This window comes from Heteronotia binoei, chromosome 1 (genome assembly GCF_032191835.1).
Source record: "Heteronotia binoei isolate CCM8104 ecotype False Entrance Well chromosome 1, APGP_CSIRO_Hbin_v1, whole genome shotgun sequence".
NCBI classification, from domain to species: domain Eukaryota; kingdom Metazoa; phylum Chordata; class Lepidosauria; order Squamata; family Gekkonidae; genus Heteronotia; species Heteronotia binoei.
Genome location: NC_083223.1, coordinates 31373065 through 31394353, shown reverse-complemented (window position 1 = coordinate 31394353; position 21289 = coordinate 31373065). Strand labels below are relative to the sequence as shown.

The following is a 21289-nucleotide window of genomic DNA, read 5'->3' as shown; positions in this document are numbered from 1 at the left end:
TAAAATGCAGTCCTTTGCAGGATCATAAAAATTCATAATCCAAGTGCAAGTAAATCAGCTTGTTGACAAGCTACTTTAGGACAAGGGGAGAATGATAGAGCCCATTCTAATAATCCCCTTTGCAGCTACTGGGACAGAGGCAGATGCTTCACCAAGGCAGGGAGGAGCACACAGCAGCAGAAAGACTGCCGTTGCATATCTGGGGACAGTTGACATGAACAGATAGCATGGGACAAGAAATGGCAGGATATTTTACTTTTAAAAAAAATTGCAGCACTTGATGACGGTTCATCGGATGCTGGTAAGAAAATGGGAGCTTTTGAACGGTGTGCTTACTTGCCTCTCTTGGTTTTAAATTTGAAGCTGCAAGGAACACACATCTGGAGCTGTAAACAGACCCTGCAGAGAATAAAGCTGTCTGTTGCAAGGATGCAGGAGTAATTTACTATGCCCTCCATGGCCAGCATTCTTGCCTGGTATCTATTTTGGCTTCCTGGCCTCCAAACAAGGTATCTACATGAACTCAAGGGAACAGGAGAGGGAGCTGGTCACAAAAAGAGACATGTAATAGATCCAGGTGGGCAGCCATGTTGGTCTGTAGCAGTAGAACAAATGTTTCGAGTCCAGTGGCACCCTTAAGACCAACAAAAGTTTATTCAAGGTATGAGCTTTCATGTGCAACCATACAAAAAAACTTCAGGAACAGACTGGAAAGGGAAACAGCTGAGCTACAAGTTATTACAAAACTCGGAACAGAAACACCCTCACCCCCCAGGACTAAACAAAGATACTGGATTCTTATCTTGAGTCATTACATATGCTAAACTTGTTCAGTTCTTATGTATGAATTCTCACCAAGAAGGGCTAAACATCTTCTGTATTTTAGTGTATTTTTTTAATAGTAAAGATAATACAATTAATGAACGTGTTCTTCTGACACAACACAGCGCTCCACCTCAAAGGAAAAGATGCTATAAACTCCATACTTTTGAGAGGAGAAAATGGAGCATGACAGCAGTCTCAATTACTCTTAACAATTAAGAAGATATTTTTACACATTAGTCTCCTACTTTGCTATTTATTGCTCTACTAGTTGAAGTAAAGGTAGTCCCCTGTGCAAGCACAAGTCGTTTTCAACTCTGGGGTGACGTTGCTTTCACGTTTTCATGGCAGACTTTTTTACGGGGTGGTTTGCCATTGCCTTCCCCAGTCATCTACACTTTCCCCCCAGCAAGCTGGGTGCTCGTTTTACCGACCATGGAGGGATGGAAGGCTGAGTCAATCTTGAGCCAGCTACCTGAACCAGCTTCTGCTAAGATCGAGCTCCGGTCATGAGCTGAGGGCTCCGACTGCAGTACTGCAGCATTACCACTCTACTAGTTCCCCCCCGTAATTAAATTCAAACATATTGTGACCTATAAACGTAGATTACTATTTAGTTTTTGCATATGTACAAACATCTTCATTAAGTCATTCACCTATGCAGAAGCATCTGCCTATATGTATGAAATATTAACTTCCATTTCTATGTACCTGAAGTGTGCTTGCACATGAAAGCTCATGCCTTGAATAAACTTAAAGGAGCCATGTAATATTTAGTGTTCATAATGGCACTTTGTTCAATAACATTAAAAGCACAAAGTGGAAATGGTTATAGATACTTGATTATGCTAAGTACCTAATGTGTCAGGTTTGCTAGAAATTTTCACAAAGATATAATAAAGCTGTGAGCAGCCAAATAAAATCTGCAATTTGTTTCCCTTTGGTTTGGAGGTACTGTGCCTCTGGTTATACCAAGGCTGGAGACTTTCAGCAAAGCCAAAGTTTTTGGCCTATGCTCTGCGTGGGCCGGATCAGTGGATCCAGGATCAGCCTAAGACATTGTTTAGTATATTTCCCTCTTTCATTTAAATTGCATATTGCTTCAATTACTTAAACTGTAGTTTTGGTAAGTTATAAGCCATTTGGGGGGAGAAAAATGGTATAAAATGCCCCAATACATCAATTGCTGCGTTCTCCAGCAGACATACTCTGTCGACCAATAAATGCCTGCATGGGGGGGGGGGGGAGTGGGAGAGGTGGAAAAAGAGCAGAACACAAGCTCCAGGCAGCGGCATACCATCTCTCTCCATTAGACCCCCATTCCATTGCTCTTTTCCCAGCTATCACTTTTCTTCAACTAAAACACTTGGAAATAAAAAGGTCTTTATTTAAAAAACAACAACAGTTGAGGCACTTAACTTACCTACAGCCATTTACACAGCTGTGTAACTGAATTTCATCCAGGGTCCTGGTTGCACAGTGTACTTTGCTCTTTGTCCCCTTTCATTTTGACTCGCAAGGCTGGGTAATTTTAGTTATCCTGAATGCCTCTACAGAATAAATGAGGCTGCACTTTTCTTGCTCCTTGTAGCCTCCCATTTTTCTACTACATCATATGACTGAAGAAACCCTTGAGGCACATTGTCAGGAGAGCTGCTTCTTACTCCATGGTTAGCTTGAAGAAGGAGGCCCTTGATTTAGGCAGGCGGTTCAAAGGAAAGCCGATCTCAAAGCAGCGGAGGAACTTGTTCAATTAGCTGCACATATTGATGCAAATCAATCTCATTATAGTTAAACAATCCATTTTAGGTCTCATTTCTCAACTTTGGTTTAAGGCAGAAGGTGACAAAGTGACACTAGTGTGTGATGATACCTAAGCATATAGCATACTGTCACTTTTGTCACTTTTGCCAGTATCTTTGTCTTTGATGGATAGGCCCATATGCTTCAAAAACACTGACAGCATAATGCATCAGAATCCTCCGATTTCAGATTTGCAGCAGCAAACGTAAAGATATTTGAAACTTTAAAATGCACTTAGCAGGCTCTCTAACATACATGCATAAATAGACAATGAACAAATAAGTGACCAGCCCACCCATCCCCCTTCCCAAGTCTGTTAATCTGATTCAGTATACGGCCAGCTGGATTTTGCTGTAGCGTTCGTCTGCATCAAGCTTCCTACCGCCATATGATTTTTGGTCTGTGGCTTTATATGTGCATTGAACTAGACAAGGGAAGATTGCCTCCCACCACTTTCTGGGACAGGAAACCTCTTCTACTAACACAATGTATTTATTTGATTTCTATCCCACTCTTTCCACAAGAGGGTCACGACGTACAAATACTAACAAAGACGAATCAGCTTTAAAAACTCTAAAAACAATTCCAAAATCCCTAATAAACAAGATGACATTCCAAAAACTTGTGGTGTCCTGGGCCTATTTCCATCAGAATGAATATGGAACCTGGTTGACATGGGCTCTCAGAACGGTAAATTTGCTGCCATCAAAATCAAGGGCAACTTGAGCAGGAAGAGCTGAATTGGTTAGATGCGTGCTGCTTCAACCAAAGGCCAGGCAGAACAGCTGTTTTAGAGGCCCTATGGAACTGTAATAGATCCCGCAGGGCCCCAATCTCAATTGGGAGTTTGTTCCACTAATACACCTTGGCTGTGGTTCAGGCAAGATGGATGTATTTTGGGCCAGGGATTAGCAGTAGATGTTGATCTACTGAGTACAAGGCTCTTTGTGGCTCATATGGGGAGAGGTGGTCCTGCAGGTATGTTGATCCCTGGCTGCATAGGGTCTTAAAGGTTAACCTCAACACCTTGAAGTGGATCCAGAATTCTTATTGGCAGCCAGTACAATTGGCATAGCACTGGCTGAATGTGAGCCCATGGAGATGTCACAGTCAGCAACTGTGCTCCTGCATTTTGTGCTAGCTGTATCTTTTGGATCAGGTACAAGGGTAGCCCTGCGAAGAGTGAGTTACAATACTTTAACCTGGAAGTGATCATTGCATAGAACCCAAGTCATGGGAGGAAAGGTAGGGAACTAGCTGCCGAACTTGCTGAAGATGGGTGGAAAAAGGCTGATCTGGCAGCTGTGGTAACCTGGTCCTCCACAGATAGCGAGGCATCCATATCACTCCTAGTCCCAGCATCAGTGGTGCCCCACCCAAAGCTGGGAGCCAAATATCCATATCCAGTCCCCTGAGCCTCAGGTACAGGACCTCCATCTTCCATGGATTTAACTTCAGCTGGCTCTGCTGCTACCTACCAGCCAGCCATAGCCCTCAAAGCCCTGTCCAAAACATCTGGAGTCCATTAACATATATAGTGTGTCATCAGAATATGCTACAATCATAGAAAAATCCTCTCAAGTAACACTCTGTCCCCAACCCTGGAGAAAGTTAGAGAGTCATTGCAGGGCAGTTCTCCGGTTCCCTGCGTCAGTGAGGCGGTGGGTCAAAAGATCATGGTTGACTGTGTCAAATGCTGCTGTTAAGTTAAGAAACTATAGCAGCATGATCCGCCTAAGCCCAGGTGCCTCTAGAGGGCGACTAGTATTGTCTTGGTCCCATGGCTAGGACAAAAACCAGACTGGAAGAGATCCAGGATAGAGGCATCATCCAAGAAAGCCTGCAGCCGTTCAGCCATTGCTCTCTAAACTACCTTACCTAGGAAAGGAAGGTTCGATACTGGGTGGTGGTTGGCCAGGTTTGTCCTTAAGTGAACTCTTCAAATCCAGGGAACCAGACTTAAAACAAATTTTCTGTGCAGAGATCTCTGGCAGTGGTCACAAACTCAGTGTGACACCAGGCTGAAGAGTGCATATCCCAGAATATCTAGTCTATCTAAAATTCAATAACAGTTCATATCAAATTGGAAATCTTTGGTTTGTGACCAATTTTATTTGGAAAATCACATTCTTGAGCCACAGAACAGACCCAAACAACTAAAAATCAAAGCAAACATTCCGGTCAGTTGCCAAGAATGCAGCTGATTAACTTCTGACTGCCTTTTCCCCAGCCAGCAGTTCAAGTCCATTTTAAGATCAGATTCATTTACTATAGCAGGCCTTCTATTTAGCGCATTGTAACTAAACCAAACAAGTGAATCATGCATCAATTACCAATGACTGGCCTGATAGAGCACTCAGCTAATACAGGTGGAATGCTTTTTGGAATTCAGAATTCTTTGTGAATTTTAATAAAAGCTCTGACCTGTGGCAACTAGATCTTATACCGGACTTTATTGGGAAAAAAGGTATAAAAACAGAAATTCATAAAATTTAAAACAGCAAAATTATGCTGCGAAGCTGCAGTGATCACAAATAATGATGTCTAAATTGCAGTCTGAATAAACACTATTTGCTAAGATTCTTTTTAAAACCTAAGGCAGGATGCATAGCAATGTTTTTAGAACACAATGATGAATTTGCATTTGAATGCTAAGGGGGAGAACATGCCCCCACTTACAGCACAACCACACTGGCTGGTACAAGCAACTTTTATTGGTGCCCTGTGGCCCAGATAATTGAGCATTAAAATTCTCAGGCTAGAGAACAATAATTAGTTCCCTTTATGGTGCACCACTCATCACACCCATTTTCTTTTGTGCTGCCTTCCCACAGGTACCCACAGAAATTCTTATGGAGAGTCTGAGGAAGTGCAAGAGCAGGCGCATGACCTGCCTTTCTCTGCTATATAACTCTAATTTGCACACTCTCAGGAGATAACTGGACTCCAGTCATTTAGACAAATGCATCAGTGTGTTCAGTTTCACACAACAAAGGCTAGATTGCTTAAATTAAAAAAGGAATGCTACAGTATATTACTTTGTCAAATTATTTTTCTTACAGTCATCTTAGTGTTGTAAACAGCAACTAGTGTTTTTCATACTGATGGTCATTTCAACATACAGAGCTTACCTCTTTACCCAACCTAAAGTGTATAACAGCTTGAATAAACCCTCATGTGTTCCATTTATACATGAGTTGGGAAAATTTGCCTTATGCTTCAAGAGGAATGACATGATCCAACTATGCAAATGATTAATGTTGCCATAAATTTGTCTTTGGTTACATAATAAAATTTAAAGCAGGATTTGTTAGTTTAAAAGTCAGCTAGAAAAAGTGACAAATCTAAACAGCATTGTCATACTAAAATTAACATGTCTGCAGACTTAAAAGTTTTACTGTCATGCTCATTACCTCCCATTTTACTCTAAATGATTTTATCAAAATATTTAAGTAAATTAATTTTAATGTAACACAAATATTGGAAGAAATTCAGAGAGGAGCAACCCAGAATCCTCTGTTCAAATGCTCTCCATTGCTTTGAATTCACTGAGTGCTTGGACGGGGTTCACGTGCTTCTTCTGAGAGGCCCGCTTGATTTTGGTCTGTGTTTCGTCTTGCTTCTCCCGCTTGACTAGTGGCTTCTTCTCAGGTGCCTTCATCTTCCACGACACTGCAGGAAGGTTCAGGGATGCCATCCCTTGAGACTTCTGGTACTTTGTAGATGCCACATAGGAAGCTTTCACAGTTTGCACCACAGCGTTCATCAGGTTCTTTGCCGCTTGAATCAATGACATGGCACTATCCACCTAAAACCACATAAGTGGAAGACTGCTTAGCTGCAGATAGTTACAGTAACACAGCGTATACAAAAAAAAAGAGGCTTACAGCAGCTGCAAGAATGGAAAAATAGTATTTCATATAATCATAGAGTTGGAAGGTACCTCCAGGGTCATCTAGTCCAATCTGTGCACAATGCGAGAAATTCACAACTGTGTCCCCCTAGTGACCTCCGATCCATGCCCAGAAGATGACAAAACAAACAAACCCACCCCCAAGTCCTCCAGGATCTCTGGCCAAACTGGCCTGAAGAAATTTGCCTCCTGACCCGGAAGTAGTGATCAGCATTTCCCTGGGCGTGTAAAGAAAGGATCACAAGAACTAAGCACTGATGCAACCCTTCCTGTCTTCTTTCTCGTGATCTGCCTAAGTTCACAGAATCAGCACTGCTGTTGGCCATCTAGCCTCTGTTTGAAAACTTTCAAAGGACAGCTCACCACCTCCCGAGGAAGCTTGTTCCATTGAGGAACAGCTATAACTGTCAGGAAGTTCTTCCTAATGCTTAGCCAAAACCCTTTAATTTCATTTTAACTCACTGGTTCTGGCCCTACTTTCTGGGGCAACAGAAAACAACTTTATATGACAGCCCTTCAAGTAACTGAAGATGGTATTCATATCACCTATCAGTTTTCTCCTCTCCAGGGTAAACATAGCCAACTCCTTCAGCTTTTTCTCATAGGACTTGGTCTCTAGACCGCTCACCATTTTCGTTGCCCTCCACTGGACATTTTCCAGTTTGTCTATATCCTTTTAAAATTGTGGTGCCCAGAACTGAACACAATACGCCAGGTGAGACCTAAGCAGAGCAGAGTAAAGCTACACCATCATTCAATGCGAACCAGACACTATACTTTTGTTGATACAGTCCAAAATTACATTTGTCTTTTTCATTACTGTTCAGTGTATGGTCTACTAAGACTCCCAGATCCTTTTCACACATACTACTTCCAAGGCAAGTCTTCCCCATCCTATAATGATGCATTTGATTTTTCCTACCTAAATGCAGAACTTTACGTTTATCCCCATTAAAATTATTTTGTTTTAGTCCAGTTTTTCCAGCCTGTCAAGATCATTCTGTATCCTGACTCTGTCTTCTACTGTATTTGCTACCCCTCCCAATTTAATATCATTTGCAAATTTAATAAGTATTTCCTCTAGTCCTTCATTCAAATCATTTATAACAATGTTGAACAAAACAGATCCCTGAGGCACTCCACTCGTCACTCCTCTCCAAGAGGATGAGGAACCATTCACAAGCACTCTTTGGGTGCAATCTGTCAACCAGTTACTAATCCACCTAACAGTTAGGTGTTAGGATCCAAACCGCATTTTACCAACTTGTCAACAAAAATATTATGTGGAACCGTATCAGAAGCCTTACTGAAATCAAGATTAACAATGTCTACAGCATTCCCCTGATCCAGCAAGGCAGTAGCTTCCTCGAAAAAAGAAATAAAGTTAGTCTGGCATGACAGGAAAGAGGAAGCTGTCCTGACCTCCTTAGGCAGACCATTATAAAAGTGGGGGCCACCTTAATAGCAGCTTGACGTTCAGTTCCCATTTACTACAGAAGCTTTCTTTCTGAGTGAATATTTGAGATGGAGGCTGTGATCTTAAAATATATTGATGGCATGGACTCTGGGGAGTGACCATGGCTTAGTGGCAAAGAATCCACCTTTGATACAGTGGGTCTCAGTTTCAATTCTTGCCATCTTCCTCTCTGGGCAACAGAACCAAATAGCTGGTGATGTGAAAGGCCCTGTTCCCAAGATTAGAGAATTGCTACCAGAGTAGATAATATAGGCCTTGATTTGCAACTGGTCTAACTCAGCAGCTTTATGAACCTAGAACATGACAAAAATTGTTCATGATTTCTTAAATATTGGTAAATTGATGTTTTAATTGGAGGGGGGGAGCCCATTCCATAAGAATGTAAGAGAAGCATGTTGGATCAGGCCAATGGCCCACACAGTTGCCTTCTTTTCAGCAGACTATAGATCAATATGTTAAGGGAAGAAAAAAAAAATCCCCCAAATAACTACAGTGATGATTAATGGTAGATGTTATCCTTAAGGTTATATTGGTTTTCTAATACCTTAAGTTCAAAGTCTGAGTATTGTGAAGCCTTTTGGCTCTGTTAGTGAATCTGCTAGTTCACAGTTGGAATTTGGAATGGAATGGAAGCAGGGAATGTACTGCAGAAATGACTTTTTGTCATTTTCAAAGTAAAACCTAACTTGCAGTCCTAGGCATCCTAGAACACAACCAAGGAAAATGGAAGGGTAGATTACTAGAACACACTTGCTCTAGTGCAAACACAGAAAGATAAGAATTATTTTGGCAAGGCATTCAAGTGTTTTAGCACAACTAGTGAGATCTGACATTTCTCTTCTAATAGCAATTATCACAAAAACCATGTCAAACAGCATTTCCAAGTTCTGACTTGCGATGAAAGTTTTACAATGGGACAGAAAGAGGAAACTGTTCAAGAAAAACTAGACTAAGGTCCCCTTAAGTGTGTGTGGAACTAGTTATGAAGTTCTCAATCCCAGATGCAGCACAGACTAAGAAAATCCCCAATTGCTCCAACAGTCTAATATGCTGAACTTAATTTTCTTTACAATATTTCCATGCCGCCTTTCCACCCAGTTCTGGGTCCCCAAGGTGGCAAACATTTCAACATTTCCAACATTAAAAAGCATGCACATATATATTTGTGTGTGTGTATATATAAAATGTTTAAAGTAACTAAAACAAAACCTACAAACACATAAAAGCACACCAAAAGAGAGGAGAGCTAATGAGATGTAGTGAGGAAATGCCAAACAAAGTGTGAAGACTCTACCTCTTTCAAATAATGGAAGAAGAAGAAGATATTGGATTTATATCCCGCCCTCCACTCCGAAGAGTCTCAGAGCGGCTCACAATCTCCTTTACCTTCCTCCCCCACAACAGACACCCTGTGAGGTGGGTGGGGCTGGAGAGGGTTCTCACAGCAGCTACCCTTTCAAGGACAACCTCTGCCAGAGCTATGGCTGACCCAAGGCCATTCTAGCAGGTGCAAGTGGAGGAGTGGGGAATCAAACCCGGTTCTCCCCGATAAGACAGTAAGTTGGTATGTAGTTGGAATGTTTTTAGCAGATTAAAAGAATCACAAATTGGGGTCTGTGTTTGTTTGTTTGGTATTGTTAACTAGGCTGTAACAGCAGTGGAGGGTGATAAAAAGCAAGACATATCATAGGTGTGAATTGCCATAAATCTGGGGGTCATTCTGACTTCTTAGCTGTGGATTTAAATGGAAGGCATTAGTATCTCAAGAGATTATAACATCATTATAGTTTGCCATTAGAAGAAAAGAATACATTATAGTGGAAGATGGGTTAGTATATGTAATAAGATACACAGCCAATATCCCTACTTGAGTATGTCAATACAAAAAACCAAAGTACATATGACCAGTATAAATGACTATATATAACACGTATATATGCAAAGCAATTGCACTCAAATAACATAAAACCATTGGCAAGAAAAGCGATCCTGAGCACTCAATGAAAATAGTGAGCAATAGACTTAGAACAGATAACAGGAAGTACTTCTTATGTAACACTACTGCTGGGCAGCAGGCAGCCTCACTCTCCCATGAGTTTTTAAAAGAGCCACATATCAGTTTTTGTCTCATGAGGTGTTTATTTTATTCATCTTCCACTTTTCTCTCCAAGGAGGACCACCCCCCCCCCAATGCAGCTTACACTAGTCTCCTCTCATTCATTTTAACATAACAACCCTTTGAGAGAGGTTAGGATTGAGTTATGTGACATTGGCCCAAGGTCATTTAGCAACTTTTCAAGGGAAAAGGGGTAGCACTTGAGAGCAGAAGACCCTGGAAAAGCTAAGCGGGGTGGAATTATGAGAGACAGTTGTCAGCTGGAGCACAATAGGAAATAGTGGCCCAGAGAGTGTGAGGCAAGCTGGATGATGAACATCAAAGCAGGGGCATCACATAGCCTGGAAGAGATGCGTGGTTTGGGCAGTGGGAGGTCAGGATACAAGGGATAATAAGCTAAATATCTGTACACAGCCCAATTCTACCAACCTTGATGCTTCAGTGCCAGCTCTCCAGAGCTAAAACAACAAAACTTACAGCTTGAACCCAACATGTTTATTTTATAGGAATTTTTAAAAAGTAAGATAAAAGGAAGATACAGCACACTTGTGAGAAACTGCAGAGTACTGTGAAGAGCCAGCATAAGAAAGCATTTATAATTCCCTCTGCCCCTGCTCAAACACAAAAGAAAAAAAAACCTGAAGATACCCTGAGATTCTTCAAAGTGAGAATTATTGAGGATGCTTTCCACAACAACGAGTGCATATATAGGTAAGTTTATAATTCTATCAAGTTTAACAAGTTTAACTCAAGTTTGTTTGGGCATCTAGCAGTTTATACAAGCAAAACAGAATAGTTATAATATCTTACATACCCCAGACACAACCAATTCTCCACCAAGATTCTGCACTTCTGCCTTCACTTTGCTGCAAATGTTCAGCTGATGGCAATATAAAGCAATACGCTGTAGGTAAGCCAGCAAGTCCTGTTTGCAAGCAGAATCTGGACACTGAAGACAGGAAAAAATGTGTTTCATTTGAAAAGCTTGAAATATCGTTACCTGTAGATCAAATCTTACTAGGCAGAAATAAGTAAGCAAAATCCTCCACAGTACTCTCCAACATGACAGGGGAGTCCATTGTTTACATTGCATATATATGATTTAAAGCCCATTACCCAACTTATCCCAGCAAGATGTCATTCCAAGAGTGACAATATATAGAGATTGCATCTTTAAATAAATAATCATTCATATACCTGTCCACCCTCAGTCTATGAAATCTATGCCTGCTCAGGCCCATTGTGACATCACGGCCGATCAGCCAATGGTATTAACAAGCAAGATAGGGAAAGAGGTCAGAAGCTGAGGAAACTGCAAGAGGCCAAGAGGGAACTGTAAGAGTTGACAGGTCTCAAAGGCACCAAAACACACATCCTGGTCACTGATCAATGTGCATTTATTATCTTTTTTAAACTATCCTTTGCAAGAATTGAGGTGGTTTGCAAATGTAAAACAAAACACCACAGTAAAACTGACTGCATAACATGACAGTTAAATCTGATGTGCTGCAGCATAACAAAAGAACCAAGAACAAAACCAGTAAGAACAGTACACAGCAGCAAATCCATAAAAGTAACAGCAACCTATCCAATGAGCAATGAAAAAGGATCACCTTTGATCTGTCTGCATGAGGCAGAAGCAGGTAACAGCCACAGTGCTCCTCATCAGTTAATGTCTGTACTAAGAAATTCTTGCCTTAGAATTAAGAAGTGACTATTTGACCTGGTTTTCTTAGGGATTAGGGAAGTAGCCTAACCTAACTCACAGGTCTGTTGTGAGGATAAAATAGAGGTGAACCACTATTTCCCGCTACAGTGAACCACATAAGATGTCCTGAGCTCCTTGGGAAAAGGACGGGATAAAAATGATAGGACTGATCAGTAGTGGAATCAATGTTGCCAAAAGCTTTTTGTCCCTGCTGTAGGGCTGTGAAAATACATTGAGATAGTGCTGTAAAAGATATTCACTGGAAAAACCCAAAGACCTGCAAGCTCTCCTTAAGGATCCCATAGCAAATCTCCTATGACCTTGTGGGTAAAGCCTTCAGCCATCCCCAGAGTGTGTCAGTGGAAAGCAAGAGAGGGGTAACTGATCAATGTTGCATATTACTAGGTTCCATGTGGCCAAGTTGCTTCAGAGTGTTTTGAAGAAACAAACCCTGAATAGTTTACCTCTTGAAGCAATTTTCTACCTCTTTTTAAAAGGAGATGCCCTTATCTATTATGCACTAGAAATTTCCCAAATAATCAGTGTGAGGATATTATACGGCATGCTGATTGTGGCTCATTGTTCTTCTAAATTGGGGCAAGGAGGCTTTAACACAAATTTCAGAGAGTATAAAAATCAGAGGAACCTGCTGGACCCACTTTAGGAGCTCTTAATTGTAGAGTGCAAAAGGTGGGAGGAGAAAGACAGACAATGGACTAGCTGTACAGATGCACAGATTTTCCTGTTCCTAGCTACACTACAAAATATCCATGTCTTCATTTTTAGGGAATGTATGCGAGTGCTCTGAAATAAATTTTGCAAGGAAGCAAAAGCATCAAATTATGGTGGCAAAGGGACAGAGTACTAAATTAATCAGATTATCAGAAAGGGTGAAATGTTCACCTAATTGCTGATTTGCCTTTAAAGTGCAAATGAAAAGGTATACTTCATTTATATCCCACTTTTGCCCTCAGTGAGGACCCAAAGTGGTTTATATTGTCCCCCCCCCCCTTCCATTTCATCCTCACAAATACCGTGAAGCAGATTAGGGCAACAGTGTGTGACCGGCCAAGGTCACCCAGCAAGCTTCCATGGCAAAACGAGGTTTCAAACTTGGGTCTCTCTGATCCTAGTATGGCACTCTAACCACTCCACTGGCTCATTTTATTTGCGCTCTCTGTCAGAGACAGCTGACAGATTCAAACAATGACAGCCCTGTTAGAAGGATGTAAGGCAAGGTTGTTTATTGAAGGCATATACAGTTAAGCACCAAAGAACTGCTTCCCACTGGTCAGCCTGTGCCAAGCCCTTAGTCAATAAAGCAACTAGGAAGTCTGCCAGCACAGGACTTCATAGCACATACATTTTTTCTTGTCCCCCCCCCCCCCGCCCCCGGGGTGCTCAGGCTGCTACATACTGGAAACAGTATTGGTAAACTGGTGAGAAAAACGGAATTGTGAAAGTGAGCAACTATTAATGCTTTTGCCTCCTCCCTCTAAAATGCAATATCTCCAGCAAAACCTGAGCCTTAAGAAAATCCAGAGCAAAACTAGGTAACACATCTCTGTGTGTGTGTATATGCATATTGAGAAGAATAAAGAATGAAAAATGTTTGTTAGGAAGATGCCATACAAACAGCAGATAGCTACAGCATTCTGTTCTGTGAACCAATGACTGAAAGTGACAGCTGTACTGAAAGCTTATAAAAATCCATGACTTGAGTGGTCAGCAACTGTCCATCCTAGCTTGTCCATTTTTTAAAATTAGAGAATCAAAATTTTAACATCTCACTCACATAAAGAAACAAACATATCCAGCACTACTAGCACCGTATAATAAAATGTCATTACTGTGACATCCACTTAAGGGAACCCATAAGGAATCAAGTAAACGTTAAATTAACATAAATCTCCTTTATTTTCTATAACCAGTCAAGGGTATTTGGGGCTATATTCTACTTCCAGAATCTAAGAAAGACAATCCTGGCTCTTGAAATTACATAAAGTAAAATTACCTGAAACCTCTTAGAAAATCTTCAGCACAGTTGCACTGCAGACTTGTAAAAATCTATCACAACTTACATGATCGGCAATTGTCCGTCCTAGCTTGTCCATTCTTGACCCAGCTTCTGCAATTTTTTTTGCTGCACTAATAACATCAGATGTATTCTTTAATGGCCCTTTACCTCTGCAAAAAGAAAACTGCATTAGTCTTCTAAACCAGAGATGTTTTTCCTTGCCACATATTTTCCTATTGTGTAGCAGTCACATCTAGTTTGCACAGAAGCCAAACTACACACAACGCAAAAGAACAGCTGCTCAGTTGGGGAGGAGGGAAGGATAAGGGGAAAAGAATATGGACTAAAGTCTCAAAATGGAGGTTTACTCTACCCATGCTACCCCTCCCAGTTTTAAGGTTCAAGAAGGAAAAAAAGACAGCCACTATATGGTACCTGCTCTTTTCCTTCCCCAGGACACGGGTCCCAGTCTCTACTCTTGCTGCTAAATTGCACATCACACATCTATTCTACAAAATGGCAAAGAATCACTTCACTCATTTTGCAAGTTCAAGGCTTGTATTTCTTGAATGGAAAGTCTCCTACCCCACCTCCACCCAGCGACATGGCACCCACTTCTGCAACTTAAAGCAGTTTTCATAATAGTTTGATGTGACTTGGGGACTTGAGGGAAGGGAATCCACCTGTACATGCCCAAGGCCTTGATTACACTTAAAGTGGAATCTCTGCCACTTATCTATTAAAAAATTCAAAACTCATCACGAGTGAGACTAATTAAATCATGAACAAAAAAGTCCTTTATATTTAAATTTGAGTGCATTCAAAACCTTGCAAGCTTTTCTATTTTGTACCATTTGTAAAAATACATTTTAGTCTAGAATGAGAATGTGAACAAACTACAGGAACAGCGGACAGTTTCCCACCAGTTTCCTAGAAGTTGCATGTAAATCACAATTAACAAATTTGGGCAGTGACACTTTAATCTCTAGAAAATGTGGGGATTTCAAATTACTTTATATTTAGGTTATGTTTTCCACTAACGCACATGCAAGGCAGAAAGTTCCTGACAAGACTGAATGACTGCTAAAGTAATACTAATCAGCATCTGTCAACAGCACCCCATAGGGACCAGTTTCATCTACAACAACCCTCATTGGACAAATTACCCCTGAAATCCTGACTTAAGGAGTACACCCATGAAGAATCCTTACCTGGTGAAGTCTGTCATTTCCATCATAATCATGCACATTTGTTTTGCCAGAACAATGATGTCATTACCACTGTCATCCCATTTGGACACTTCTGCATCTAATTTACTCTTTTCTTCCTGGAAGCTGGCTACTTGTTCGGCAATTTTTGCTTTCTGCTCTTGAGGGAGCTGAGCCATGATAGCCTGGAATGAAGAGTTGTCTGATGTAATTCTAGCCATTCATCAGTAGGAAGTCTTTTCAAGGTGTATTTTGTACCAGCCGATCTTATGCATGGAGGTAGGATTAAATTATATCCATCTGAAGGGCTGATGAGACCATTTAATCCCACTTAGATCTGAAGCTTGTGGCTATGTGAATTATCTAGTAACACCGTAAGTAAACACTACTAAGAAATAAAGCCACTGGTAACAAGGCTGATTTCTAAAGCAATGCACTGAGAAAAATGGTCACCCCCCCAAAAAAAAGATTTGTTTTCTCTTCTCTACTATAAAGAACAGCAGCTTTCACAGCAAATTATGCACTATTTCAAATTGCTACAGAGTTCAGAGGAGTTATCACGCAACCCTTCAGGCGTATAAATGAAGTGGACAAGTTTAAACATTTGTTTATTGTACAAAGCCACCTGTTATTCAGGGAACCCAATATTTTAAAGCAAGAATACATCCTTAGGTCAGTGGGTATCATATTGGTGTGTAAATAGCCAAAGCTCAGGGGATTCAAGAAAACTTATTGGAGTAACTTAAATGGATGTGTGAGGCTGTAAGGCGCATTCTCTGTTGGTCAAACAACCTTACAGCTAGAGATGGACTGGTGTGATTAGAAAGGTGTGTGTGGGAAGGGAACAGATGAACTGACTGAAGCTGAACAGTAGGACATCTGCTCCACGAGCCATGCTATCATCTAAGATCAGACTGATGAAGCTTCTTGCTTTGGTTCTTTAAAAAAAAAAAGCAATGGAGAAGGAAACAGATTAGAAAAGGAAAGCCCAGTATATGGGGTCCCGTCTTTCAAGTCAGGGGTGAAAGCACAGTGTTTGTAAGCAGAGGATTCAATGTTTCAGACTGGGGTGAGAGTACGAAAAGTATAGTAAATATAGAAGAGGACTGCGGTTTCTTCAGGTTTTAGAAACAGATAAATGGGCAAACATCTATATTTGAATAATCCTGCATACAGACTATTCTACTTCTTAAAATAAAAAGTCTGCTGATTTTATTATGATTTTTGTATAGCAGTCCAACGTTTTACACAGGTTGTATTAATCAGACAAGCAGTGATCAGAATATTTTCTTACCCTTGCACTTTGGCCAGCAATAAGTTGATCATCTTCAGTCTGAACGCTTGTTCTGCTTCGAACGTCAAAGTCTTCTGTCTCAAAGTCTGAGTCATCCAATTCTTCAGGAGTCTAAGAAAGCAAATTTGAACACAAATCAAACCCAAGATCAGTAACCCAAAACAGCCAGTTTGATATAGTGGTTATCTCTTATCTTGGAGAACCAGGTTTGATTCCCCACTCGTCCACTTGCAGCTGCTGGAATGGCCTTGGGTCAGCCATAGCTCTCACAGAGCTGTCCTTGAAAGAGCAGCTTCTGTGAGAGCTCTCTCAGCCCACCCACCTCACATGGTGTTTGTTGTGGGGAGGAAGGTAAAAGAGATTGTAAGCCACTGTGAGATTCAGAGTGAAGGGCGGGGTATAAATCCAATATCATCATCATCCTCTTCTAAAAGGGAATGGTCATCTCTAGAGTTTAATTGACTTTGGAACACAATTCAAAATTTCAACTGAACAAAACTGAACTTTAGATTTGGAGAAAACATAGTTTCTCTGAAGCATCTACACATTTGTCAACCAATCCCCAGAGGGAATGTTTGGGTTTCCTCAAGCCAGCACTGGAACTTTCTAGTCTAGTACTGTGGAAAAGGCTAGAACAGGACCACAGCATTTAAGAGAATACCTTTTAACTTTTCAAATGTAAGCAAGTGTTTAAGCAAATGTATGTTTTATTTGATTCCAGTCTATTACAATCACTTTGCAAATTAGTTAGGAAGCTGACAGAAATTCAGCCAAGTAAAATGCAGCAGCTGCTTGGGCTTGGAATTACAGATGACTCTGTAGTACAAACCGTTTAGAAACGTTTTTTTTTTTAAAAATAACAGTTTCTGAGTATTGTTTTATTAAAGCAGTCAACTCTGATTTCTGCATTATTTATAGCTGGCTTTAAAGGTGTCTAACAATTTTAAAACAACCTTAATAAAAATATACTGTAAAGTCAATTAAAAAAACCAGAGCTGAAAATACGTACATATTTTTAAAAAATTAAAATGTAAGGTAGGAAGGAAGGATTACTGAGTAACCACCAGACAACACAAAGCAGTCTTCACTCACTGGCAGAAAACGTGAGGGACAGACAATTATCTCTGGGATGATTAACAGTGGGTGGATTCAGCCACGAGGAAGAGGAGGAAATTGGATTTATACCTCACATTTCACCTAGGAGTCTCAGAGCAGCTTACAATTTCCTTCCCTTCCTCTTCCCACAACAGACACCCTGTGAAGTAGGTGGGCCTGAGAGAGCTCTTTGAGAACTACTCTTGAGAGAACAGCTCTGTGAGAACTGTGGCTGACCCCAGGTCACCCAGCTGGCTTTATGTGGACGAGTGGGGAATCAAACCCAGTTTTCCCAGGTTAGAGTCCACACACTTAACCACAACACCAAATTGGCTAGCGAAGTATGAAACCTTTCTGCAATTCAACTGGCTCTTCCAGAAATTGGAGGAATGCTTCAAAATGTGGTGAGCAGAGCAGCTGGATCCACTACAGTGCTCTATCTTGCTTTTAATAGGTTCAGGAAAAAATGCAGTTAGCTCTACGTTGTGTCAGTTCTCAACTTCAAAATACTTGCAAGATAAAGAAAGTTACTGAAGTCAAGCGGAGCCCATAAAGGCTAATATAATCATAAGCACTACTAACAGAATCTACTTTACAAATTCCATCTCCCTGAGAGGAATATGAGAAAACAAATAAAGGTCAACGTTACCTCTTCTACTCAAGCAGAGAATGAATCCCTGGTCTATCCTGTATTAATTCAGAGGCAGCAATTTGGAAACTAACAGCTGATAAGGAAGACATCCTGGGTGTACTGCCCAGCCCACATCTACATTTATGAGAATATGTTATTTATTTACCTCACTTCTATCTCATTTTTCCACATCTACATTTATGGAAATATTTTATTTATTTACCTCACTTCTATCTCATTTTTCTATCAAAGTGAATCCAAAATGGCTTAAATTGTTTTCCTCTCCTCTATTTTATCATCACAGCAGGTAGGTTTGAATTACATAAACTGGCCCAAGATCACCTAAGTAAGCTTTAAGCCACAGTGTGTCCTTTTCTGGCTGCTTTTATCAGGAAACTCTGCTGAGTCATTTGAGAGAGGTGCAACACACCAATCTGCTGTGTCATCCAGAGATTGGTGCAACTCATCCGTGGTCAAGCAGTCTTTGTGACTGTCAGCCCTAAGCTGCTAGTCACATGTTACAGTGCCAGACCTGCATCTCTCTTTGGGCCTGCCTTCTCCAACATTTCAAGAGCTCTGATGACCCTGGGGTGAGGCTGGTGGCTGCAAGCTTCTGTTCTGCATTCTATACTGCCCTTGTATGCAAAGTTCCCAAGCTGGTGAACATTAAAAGATCAAGACAAAGGATGCATAAAATGTTTAAAGTTCCTCATCAAAGGCTCCTTAGAAAGCTTGAGAATCATGGAGTAAAAGGACAGGTCCTCTTGTGGATCAAAAACTGGCTGAGTAATAGGAAGCAGAGAGTGAGTATAAATGGGCAGTCTTCGCAGTGGAGGACGGTAAGCAGTGGGGTGCCACAGGGCTCGGTACTGGGTCCCATGCTCTTTAACTTGTTCATAAATGATTTAGAGTTGGGAGTGAGCAGTGAAGTGGCCAAGTTTGCGGATGACACTAAATTGTTCAGGGTGGTGAGAACCAGAGAGGATTGTGAGGAACTCCCAAGGGATCTGTTGAGGCTGGGTGAGTGGGCGTCAACGTGGCAGATGCGGTTCAATGTGGCCAAGTGCAAAGTAATGCACATTGGGGCTAAGAATCCCAGCTACAAATACAAGTTGATGGGGTGTGAACTGGCAGAGACTGATCAAGAGAGAGATCTTGGGGTCATGATAGATAACTCACTGAAAGTGTCAAGACAGTGTGCGTTTGCAATAAAAAAGGCCAATGCCATGCTGGGAATTATTAGGAAGGGAATTGAAAACAAATCAGCCAGTATCATAATGCCCCTGTATAAATCGATGGTGCGGTCTCATTTGGAGTACTGTGTGCAGTTCTGGTCGCCGCACCTCAAAAAGGATATTATAGCTTTAGAGAAGGTGCAGAGAAGGGCAACTAGAATGATTAAAGGGCTGGAGCACTTTCCCTATGAAGAAAGGTTGAAACGCTTGGGACTCTTTAGCTTGGAGAAACGTCGAATGCGGGGTGACATGATAGAGGTTTACAAGATAATGCATGGAATGGAGAAAGTAGAGAAAGAAGTACTTTTCTCCCTTTCTCACAATACAAGAACTCGTGGGCATTCGATGAAATTGCTGAGCAGACAGGTTAAAACGGATAAAAGGAAGTACTTCTTCACCCAAAGGGTGATTAACATGTGGAATTCACTGCCACAGGAGGTGGTGGCGGCCACAAGTATAGCCACCTTCAAGAGGGGTTTAGATAAAAATATGGAGCAGAGGTCCATCAGTGGCTATTAGCCACAGTGTATGTGTGTATATAACATTTTTTGCCACTGTGTGACACAGAGTGTTGGACTTGATAGGCCGTTGGCCTGATCCAACATGGCTTCTCTTATGTTCTTAAACAATTCCACAAAATGTACAGACACACAAACATACATCACCACCACCAGGAAAGAGGGCTAATAACAGTTAATGGGGGAAATGCCAAACAACAACAACAACAGTTTTTATCTGAAGGCAGAAGACAATGATAAGAGGTAGACAAGATGGTATGTAAAATGCAGTATTTCACTACAGCCTGACTTTTCTACCCTCCCCATTCAGACCAGCCACCTTGCTTCACTGCTGCTGTATTTAGGGGCAGTGGTCAAAGGGTGAAAGAAGAGAAGCAAGCAGCAGGATATCAGTTTCCTTTTCTTCAGACAGTGCCCTTCCTGGCACCCTGCTAGCTTTGGCTTCTGTAGGCTATCCACTAGTGACAAGCATGGATTCTCAACTTCAGTCTTCAGCAAACCCTTTTCACAGATGTGCAGTGATGGGGCACAGGTACAAACAGATATGCAGCAAGTTTTGGGGCAAAAACGCTTACCGCTGCTAAATCCTGGAGTAAAATATAGTATACTTTTAACTGAAACTCTGATGATTCTATGGAAAAAAATATGTGTCTCAAAATCTAGACTGGATGTATGGAAGGGATCTATATCATTCTCTGTGCAGGACAGGGGTAACTTTAGGGAAAATATTCTCATGCTGAAAACACAAAAAGCAATCTTCAGAGTCTCATGATGAAAATGCATGACAGCCCATATTCCTGAAAGAAAGTAATGTTGTTATGTCCTAGCAAGTTGCATTAATCTCATAGCCATCTTTTTACCTAGAGCCATATTTCATTGTACAAGAAAGGAGGAAGCACTGAAAGACTGGTCCTCAGCTGCTCTGTAGTTAATCCAAGACGACTGCTCAAGGTAGCTTCTATTTTTATTGTGTACTTGTTTAATTTAAAGCATACAACAACAGCAGGATATTCTTGTGCTTCATATTCTAATGTTTAATTTTATTTTGATATGGATCTTTTCTACCACTTTAATGATGTGGGCTTTCAACTTCAGGTGAAGAAAAAAATAAAAGCCATTTAGATTTTAATGGTTGATTTCTTTATTAAAATCGGAGTAGACACTACCAAATGCAAACAGAATATTTGGCTTTTGAATTTGCTTGCTGAAGTGCTGGATCTGATTTTACAAGGCTCTCTCTTCGCTCAGCACTTGCTTCTTGTAAAACAGGGTACCTTCTGCTCTCCAACATAAGTAATTGATATTTTATCATCTTTGATGCCTGTCCCTAATCTGTCAACCTTGAAGTCATTACCATAATAATTATCCCACTCTAGTTACTAAAACGATGAGATACCTAGGGGTTCAAATCCCTGTGCTTCTTTAATGACATTGTTTGGGTAAATATTGACG

General features: G+C 40.9%; 1 protein-coding gene across 2 annotated transcripts in view; it reads right to left on the bottom strand.

Moving 5' to 3' along the window:
- Positions 1–5059: 5059 nt before the first annotated feature.
- Positions 5060–21289, bottom strand: part of CTNNA1 (catenin alpha 1) — a 124925-nt gene continuing 108695 nt past the window's right edge. For both annotated transcript variants that reach the window (XM_060232955.1, XM_060232948.1), the window contains 5 exons: positions 16359–16469; positions 15068–15249; positions 13921–14026; positions 10946–11080; positions 5060–6433 (listed from right to left, as the gene is read on the bottom strand). In XM_060232955.1, coding sequence (XP_060088938.1) covers positions 6146–6433; positions 10946–11080; positions 13921–14026; positions 15068–15249; positions 16359–16469 — 822 coding nt within the window. In that variant the 3' untranslated portion in view covers positions 5060–6145. The remainder of the gene's footprint in view (positions 6434–10945; positions 11081–13920; positions 14027–15067; positions 15250–16358; positions 16470–21289) is intronic.